The sequence below is a fragment of the Brachyhypopomus gauderio genome, unplaced genomic scaffold, assembly GCF_052324685.1.
Source record: "Brachyhypopomus gauderio isolate BG-103 unplaced genomic scaffold, BGAUD_0.2 sc75, whole genome shotgun sequence".
In the NCBI taxonomy this organism is placed as follows: domain Eukaryota; kingdom Metazoa; phylum Chordata; class Actinopteri; order Gymnotiformes; family Hypopomidae; genus Brachyhypopomus; species Brachyhypopomus gauderio.
This window is the reverse complement of record NW_027506896.1, coordinates 401,013-410,000: the sequence shown is the minus strand read 5'-3', so window position 1 is coordinate 410,000 and position 8,988 is coordinate 401,013. Positions and strand designations below refer to the sequence as shown.

The 8,988-nt window shown below is 45.1% G+C and overlaps 2 protein-coding genes across 4 annotated transcripts in view; one reads left to right on the top strand and one right to left on the bottom strand.

Moving 5' to 3' along the window:
- dzip1l (DAZ interacting zinc finger protein 1-like) overlaps positions 1 to 498 on the top strand; it is an 11,220-nt gene extending 10,722 nt beyond the window's left edge. For 2 of the 3 annotated variants that reach the window (XM_076990487.1, XM_076990488.1), the window contains one exon: positions 1 to 498. This exon is cut by the window's left edge and continues 143 nt beyond it. In XM_076990487.1, coding sequence (XP_076846602.1) covers positions 1 to 4 — 4 coding nt within the window. In that variant the 3' untranslated portion in view covers positions 5 to 498. The other variant, XM_076990485.1, reaches the window with a different exon arrangement.
- Positions 499 to 593: 95 nt separating this feature from the next.
- Positions 594 to 4,782, bottom strand: LOC143491461 (claudin-18-like). The gene is made up of 5 exons (XM_076990489.1): positions 3,503 to 4,782; positions 1,597 to 1,761; positions 1,372 to 1,504; positions 1,157 to 1,264; positions 594 to 993 (listed from the first exon to the last, which is right to left on the bottom strand). The coding sequence occupies exons 1-5, from the start codon at positions 3,720 to 3,722 to the stop codon at positions 855 to 857; spliced, it is 765 nt and encodes a 254-aa protein (XP_076846604.1). The 5' UTR covers positions 3,723 to 4,782; the 3' UTR covers positions 594 to 854.
- Positions 4,783 to 8,988: the final 4,206 nt, after the last annotated feature.

Sequence of the window (8,988 nt, the reverse complement as noted above, 5' to 3'; positions counted from 1 at the left end):
GTGAGAGGTGCCTGGACTACGTCTCTCTCTACCTGCACCTCTCTCTGTCTTTAACACGTGGGAAAATGCACAGTGCTCGTCACAAACGGCCACCAAAAAGCCATAGACTACATGTAAAAGGGCATAGACTACGTCTAAAAGGGCTGCGTCCTGTGGCTTCAGTCTCTGCTGATAGCCATCAGACACTCAATCAGCAATGAAGTACTTTACATTCAATGATGTTCAATTTCATATAATTGTTTCATAAAATTTTATAAAATTGTGTAAAACAAAAACCATATTATGAAGATTTCTGAACTTAAATTCTGTTGCCAAGCAGTAAAATCTAAGTAATCTAAATGCATGAATGAGCCATTTTCCATAAAGACATTTGTGGTTTGTCATAACATATTTATGATTATTGTTCTCTTATTAAAAGTAATTTGTGCTGTTTTTTCTTGCGCTTTTCACACCAAAATCTTAAAAATAAATCACATGCAAGTAATAAATAATAGTCATTGTAAGCAGTTCATTGGGCTACTGAATGTTTATTTTGCCAAAAAAATACAGTGTTACAAAATTGAAACAAAAACATGAGCCTATATAAACTTAAGCAGAAGAGAAAAAACATTGTACACTTCTTAAATATCCTAATTGCAAATAAAAGTAAGTTTTTAAGTTTTCATTGAATTATCACCTTAGACCTACATGCACACTACATGTGTACTTTGCCATCTCTAGCAAAATGAATGCTCCAGTCTTCAAAACAGAGACCCTTACCTCACCCTGACCACACCCAGCACACTCTCACACCCAATGTGACCTCACACCCTGCACACTCTCACACCCAATGTGATCACTCATTGTCATGAGTTTCAAACATAGTCAAATCTCTGGTTGGATCGGCGCCCGTCCATACTCTGAGCTCTGTAGGACTCGTTGTAGGCCTTGGGTTTGCCCCCTGACTTGTAGAATCCACTGGGAGTTCCAGGTTTATATGTTGTTCCTTCATACCTACAACACAGGACCCATAACCCGCATTATAAAACAAACCAAAAAGCAACAAACAGCGCATGACATTGATGGTCTAGTTTAAGGCCTTACATTTACGGCCAGTAACTGTGTGTTTACACATGCTCATTAAAACTGCGTGCTTAGACTGCATGTCAAAACCCACCGAGTCTCAGGCATCATTCCACGGCAGGCCAAGCACAACATGACCCCGCTCACTACCAGCAGACCGCCGCCCACCCACCCTACAAACAGGGCGGAGCCAAAGGTGTATCTGAAAGACAGATGGGTAATGATAGGATGATGACAACGCCATGAATGGTAATGATGTTTTTCAGAAGTGGTCTGGATGGGAGAGGCGAGGCATCTTCTGGGCTGCACCTTGGTGTTATGGGAGATCCTGCGAAAGCGATGCTGTTTCCACCGAAGCCAACAGAGCCGCTGTAGGTGGTCAGCGTGAAGTTGGTGACAATGAGATTCGCAAAGATGGAGACCCCAGCAATGCTGCAGATCCCTGAGGAGAAGCACACACCACAGGCGTGAAATATGTACGACAACGGAACAGCTGCCTATTAATATTGATGATGGAGAACAAGCGTTTCTTACCTGCGATAACAAACATGGCCCCTGAAGTCAGCGTCATGGTGGCCTTCACACGGTCCTCCATGTTGCCCATTTTGAGACACTTCAGGGCAAAAATTCCGATGAAGGCACCAATTACTCCAAGAACGATCGCCACAATCATCAGTGCTCTCACACCTTGAAAAAGACCTGGAGCAGACAGACACGGAGCATTACGTTTACACGAAAGGTATTCAAATAGGTGCAAGCTCAATTTCTCAACATTACTTTTACAGACCGGTCTTCGTATCAGTTCAGGCTTAATATTTGAACATTACATTTACAGACAGGTCTTCAAACCAGTGCAAGCTCAATATATCAACATTACGTTTACAGACAGGTCTTCAAATTAGTGCAAGCTCAATATAGCAACATTACGTTTACAGACAGGTCTTCAAATCAGTGCAAGCTCAATATATCAACACTACATTTACAGACAGGTCTTCGTATTGGTGCCGGTCTCATGTGGAGACAAAAACGTAAATGATGATCATTATAACCCACCAGACCCAAATCAGACTGGATGAGATTATAATCAGACCACAATAACTGAAATCAGACTGGACCAGATTAAGGATTTTCATTTTACTGCTTAGAACGTAAAAACAACTCTAACATTGAAGTGTTCAATAAAAAACATATATACAAGAGGTCATTAGTGGGCTGCTTGACATTTGTGCTCATTTGCATATGATCAGTATCAAAAATCCAATGGCAGCATAATAAAACCTATCATCAGTCCTAGCATTAGAAGCTTATTTGCACTTTATCGGCCTGGGCCTGAAATAAACAAAAGTATCTTATCAAGAGGCCACACCCAGAGTGAAAACCTGACCATGCTATTCAAACGGCAATGGCATGTCCATTGTTCTGCCAATGATACACTATTTTCCCAAATCTATTTGTCAAATTGTAAAATTCCCACTTAAATTTCCACTTTTTACTGGGAAAAACTAAAACTCACCAGGTAGTCCCAAAATAGTAAAATATGGCCGACACTTTGTAGTACCATATTCTGTCCCCACACATGAAGACCATAGTCCATAATATGCATAAATACTCGTTACTACAGTAAACGAGCGGTCTTCAATGCTCCACATGTCCATAGCTGTGGAAGAGGCTATTAAAAATGTACCCAGTGTTGACAGCATGAATCCCGATAACTGCAACATTGAGGCGGCCATTTTAGTTCACTAACAGCGATCCTCTTTGTCAATGTCCAGCACTCAGCTAAGAACACAGTATACGTACAATCGTCTCTTATCACTGTGTCTAGGGGGAAGCTAGTCATAGCTTCTGTTTGCGCATGTTTCATGTGATCCTTTCCCGGTTGCAGGTATCGGTAACACTTTCAGGCTAACAGTTTCCGCTGTTGACTAATTAAGGGTGTGCCTCTGGTTTTCAATGTGGAACAGAGTACATTTTCATAACCTAATTGCATTAGCCACAAAGCAACTATGTACTGGCAATAACACAATATCAAATTCAGAATTTCTTGCATTTTTAAAAACTCTTTCTAAACCAAATATAATTATTGTGGCAGATTATAGGTCCCTTTTTCATTTACAAATGTATATCTTTTAACATAAAGTATATGCTACTTAATTCAGATTTACTCAATTAAAAAATTCCAACTACCTTTTATTCACATAAAAAAACATAATTTTTCTTTATTTTTTTTTACAATTACTGGTGCAATCAAGGTTCATCAGGAATTATAGCCTTAACACTATACAATAATTAAATATTTCATGACTGATTTTTCCTTACTTTTGAGACACCATATATATGGTATATATATGTGTGTGTGTGTGTGTGTGTGTGTGTGTGTGTGTGTGTGTGTGTGTGTGTGTGTGTGTGTGTGTGTGTGTGTGTGGTAGTGGTGTGCTACCTGGAAGTCCCAGGATGGTGAAATAGGGCCTGCACTCAGTGAAGCCGGAGCTCTGTCGGACGCAGGACCTCCACAGGCCGGCGTAGTTGTAGACGGAGGTGACGGGGTTGTCGTACAGGTCCTCCGTGCTCCACATGTCCATCCCTGTGGCTGCGATGATTCCCGCCAAGCCCACCACACCCAGCACGAAACCCATCACCTGGCACAGAGTCACCGCCATGATGGTGTCCTCCTGTGATTCTCTGCCTCCGTCGAAAGGACCGTAGCGCTCGCCTGGCTTGTCCCTGGCCCTCGTGTGCTGATTGGGTGCACGTCTCCTCAACTGTTTGCACGCTTGGTGCAGATGTGGCACTGCTGGGTTCTGACCTTCTTTATGTCTACACCTCCGTACCAGAGCATGTGTTTTTCCACAGCCGTCAGCGGGCAGGGCGGAACTAGGGGGTAACGCTCCCTGAGAGGAGGTTGGACTCAGAACAGTACGTATCGTTTTTAATCGAAACTTAGATAAGCAAATTTGTGAAGAAAGTCAAGAGGGGGGAGTTTCTGTCTTTACAACATTTGTTTTCTAAATGTTTTTCTCTCCATGGATTTAACATACTGTAAATCACTGTGTTTTAATTTCCCTATAATGAAACATTTAGAAAACAATTTCCAAATTTATGTTAACATTTGACCAAAACTTAGCAAAATTAGTAAAATATTTGACAAAAATTTTGTAAAATCTATTTAACAACATTGTTAGTAAAAACTAATTAACAACATTGTTTTCTCATTGTTTCCCAGCATAATGAATAATGTTTGCAGTGACACTGGGCTGAACACTTTTCACTCTTTTTTTAAGAATCACCTATTATTATTACACTCACTGGCCAAATTATGAATCTATTCAACAGGTATTGTTAGCCATAACCCACCCTATGCACCCATGCTCATTTTATGACCATAAGACCACTGCTGACATTGTTTGGACAACAGACCATTCTCGACATACACTGCTGCTGAGATGCTAAGGGTCTGTTACCAAGATGATCCCAACCCAGAGTTGCCCTGAAGAGAAAGATTAGCACAAACTGCTTTACACAAGCAGTTTACACACACTATAAACACTAGTAGTCCACATTCAACCTGCTCCTAATGGTGATGATGTGATGGAGGTGTGTACAGTCATATCAGTTCCTGATGGCAAAACAATAATGCTTCCTCAGAGGCAACAAATGTAAACACAGATATCATTATTGTGAAGTGAAACCAATACCGGCTGAAACCAGTTCATTCACAGAGGCCAAGTACCAGAGGCAGAGTCGTTCCCATTACAACCCCCCCCCCCCCCAAAAAAAATAAAATATATATATATATAAGCATTTGTCATGAAGTTTAAGTTTAATAATTAAGTTAAAAATGAACAACACAACAATATGTATTTCCACCGTGCCTCTCATCAGTGCCCATGAGAGACGTTTTCTCTTTTAATCCACTCTCAGGTGCAGGATGAATGTACTTACCAATTTTAACCACCAAATTGTGAATTCTAGAAATTTTTATTTTTTGGTCACTGGTGTGCTATGCTTTTTGCTTTTTATAAACTGTGAATAAGGTGGTGTTTAACACTACAGGCTCCCAGCATCATTAGGGCTGGACCACAGTTTGTCCCAGAGGGCATCCCTCACCTGATCCAGGTGGGTCAGTGTCAGAGGGCCCCGGCACCAGTGACACCAGCAGCCAATCAGAGAGAGGCAGAACCACCAGCACTCTTTCTGAGAAAACGGTCACCAAAACCAACAGCAACTCCAAGTCTTGGTAATGCTGAAATGATGCCCAGAGTGACCTAAACCATGTAGTTCTGCATTTTTATGATTGCATTTGTGTGTGTGTGTGTGTGTGTGTGTGTGTCTGTGTGTGTGTGTGTGTGTGTGTGTGTGTGTGTGTGTGTGTGTGTGTGTGTGTGTGTGTGTTTGAGAGAGAGTTCAGAGTGTACTTTGAAGATTATACAGAAACATCCGTGGAGTTCAGTAATGACACAGCCAGAATATAGTAACACACAGCATCAAGATGAGAGCAGGAGGATCAGCCCTTGTTCACACGATGTCTGGGCTCCCTGTCCCTATCGCTCTGTCAACACACCAGGGTTACCTTGGCCCTCTTATCACTGCCATTTCAATACAGAAGGAGATTAAATGTTGACTCATACGTTTCGTCGTCTCTCACCTGGCTACACCCGTCCTGCCTTCACCCGCACCTTCACCAGCCTGTTGTTTGAGCTATTATACCCCTGGACTGGAATAGCCCACATCCGCACAAAAAGACGCATAAAAGTTTCTGGCCCGAAGATCAGCCCTGCCCTTCCCTGCTCTCGTGTTCTGGGCACCTGCAATCACTGTTGGCCATTAGCGAAGTACCAGAGAAGGTCCGGGGAGAAGCCCCACGGCGGGCAAGATGAAAGGTTCTCTGGGAAAATGATGACAAATGAGGGGCACTTACAGCCTTTCACCTCGCCTCGCCTGCCCTACTTCCTCAATGACTCTCCTTCACAATAAACCTGGAGTCATTTGTATTGTCACTTTCTCACCACTAGAGGGCACAGACATTACAGTGTAGGCAGCACGTCAGGGCGGACGATTTGCAGAGAGCGCTGTGAGAAATGTTTCCTTTCGCTGAGGGACCCTGAGCAGGAATGGCCTGCTTGTGTCTCCAAGGCTTGTTCTGAGATGTGCACTGACCAGGAGGCGGACAGTTGCGGGTTTTCCACATGGTAACCATCTGCAGAAGAACCAAAGCTGTCTGTGAGATTCCTCTCGCTCCATCCGCACGAACCTCCACCTCCTTCACACCTCCAGCATCCTCTCTGATTACACTCTACACGTTAAACCTCCATAACACCGCAACGGTCCGCAGCGTGCTGATGCTGGATGTGAAATCCTCTGCAAAGCAAACCTTGGGCCCGAGCCTTACTACACAGCTGGGATCCACCATGGAGCCAGGGTGCCATGGCGACATCCAGGGTGGGCCTCGCACGCTGCCATGAGCAGTCAGACAGTGGCTGACTTATGAGAAGAAAATGACACGGGAAACAGGAGACGGACAATATGAGACTGAGAATGGAGGAACGCACACACAGACGAGCTCTTCCGCCACTTAGCTGGGGAAGGATTCAGATACGAGACAAGAAACAAGAAAGAATCTGCACTCTGCCACAGCTTACTGCAACGGTACTATGAGGAGGTCACCGGGTTGGGACAGACATTCCGGGCCAGTGCAGAAGCCCTGCTGTTCAGTGTGCGAGTTCGGGCTGTGCTCCACCTCCGGTGGGCTCGTGGCCCAGCTTCTGGCAGGCGGAGCCGGAAGACCAGGGTCTGCTCGGTTTGAAGGATGGGCGTAAACTTCTCCAATCCCTGGACAATTAAACCAATCGGGGCCCAGCAGGACGGGGGAGACGGAGTGAGCACATCACGAGCTGCCGCTCCTTCCATCCGTTATGCATTCACCTCAGCCAGATCTAAATTAGAGAGCCAATTAACTCTGCTAATAGCCCTCTCCAATTTAATCTGGGAGACAATGAGGGGATTGAAGAAGGCGCTTTATTAAAGGCTGGAGCTCACACAATATCCTCTTTCTGCCCCCATTTGGAGGGCCGCCGCTCGCACCCTTGTTTTTGCCTCAAATAGACCACCGCTTCCGTGATTGAGTGCCTATAATTATTTTTCAATTAAGGCTGCGAGGCGCTGTGTACTGTGTACGGCCCCGTGGCGTGATGCGAGGGGACGCCATGACGACGCGGCCGTCTCCCCGCCGTCCGTCCCGCGCGTGCTGCTGCGGGGTAACCGGGCTCGCTGGAAGAGTGATGCTCCTGTCTGTGCACTTCCGGCTGCAGCGGGACGGAGCGTTGCAGGATTACGGGAGATAAAGGGCAGTCCGGCGGGACAGACAGCGGAGCCGCAACAGTGGACTAATAGGTTCTGGCCTTGGAGGAAGAACAAAGGGCCCATTACAAAGCTCTTATCTCTCCACAAGCTTTTAATTACCTCATAGGATGGAATTTTTTATAACAGCAATTATTACTCATTAATGCATGAATTAATGGTGACATTTTGCTTTATAAGTTGGTTCATGGACAATTTTTCATGGACTTTTTAAAATGCCACATACACTTGGACGTCATGAAGCATCTGTGCTCCTTGACATCCCTCCTCAAAATACAAAATTATAAATTGTGCAACATAGACTCACAAATGACTGCAGTTGTTACTAACAATTACTAGCACCTACGATAACAACCGAAAAGCACATGGCAGTGATATGACCACCGATATGTTCCACTGTCTCCTCCTGCACCACAAGCAGAAGGAGGTCCTGTACAGGCAGAGGCAGGACGCAGGACGCAGGACACACTCGTGTTGCTGTACAGGCAGAGGCAGGACGCAGGACGCAGGACACACTCGTGTTGCTGTACAGGCAGAGGCAGGACGCAGGACACGCTCGTGTTGCTGTACAGGCAGAGGCAGGACGCAGGACGCAGGACACGCTCGTGTTGCTGTACAGGCAGAGGCAGGACGCAGGACGCAGGACACGCTCGTGTTGCTGTACAGGCAGAGGCAGGACGCAGGACGCAGGACACACTCGTGTTGCTGTACAGGCAGAGGCAGGACGCAGGACACGCTCGTGTTGCTGTACAGGCAGAGGCAGGACGCAGGACGCAGGACACGCTCGTGTTGCTGTACAGGCAGAGGCAGGACGCAGGACACGCTCGTGTTGCTGTACAGGCAGAGGCAGGACGCAGGACACGCTCGTGTGTGTGTGTGTGTGTGAGAGAGAGAGAGAGAGTATAGAGAGACAGATACCATTCACAAGACTGTACAAGCCAGACGGCTTGACCTTAAGGCTGAACTAGTTCTACACACACACACACACACACACACACACACACACACACACACACACACACACACACACACACACACACATAAATGCACGCCACCAACAACAACAATCATAAGTTTAAAACGCAGTCACAGGGTGGAACCATTAAGATGACAAGCAGGTGTGAGCTCTTCTGCTCCATGACCTTGACAGGACAGGACAGACCAAGTAGCTGCTTCAGGAGTTAGGACATAGGAGACTAGTGGACCTACCTGGCCAGTTTATTCAGTAAGAATGAGTGTGTCCCAAACAAGTCTACCATGGATCCAGGGTGTAGGGTCTACTGTAGGGAAGGTACCCATAGTCTACCCTAGATTTACAGTGTATTGTCTAGGAAATATACTCATAGAACACAATCGTGTAGGGTGTGAGGGAAGGTGTTCTTCTTTGTCCAGTAAAGATTTGGTATTTCTCCAATAAAGTATTTATGTATGTTTATGTTAAATAATTATTTATTATTAGACAGAGCTCAGGCTAAACATGTCGTTGCAGTTGTAAATAGTTAAGTGTAGCAGTTAAGCTCAAAAAATTAATAATAGAAATTGAAACCATGACACAGAGCACGTAACTGT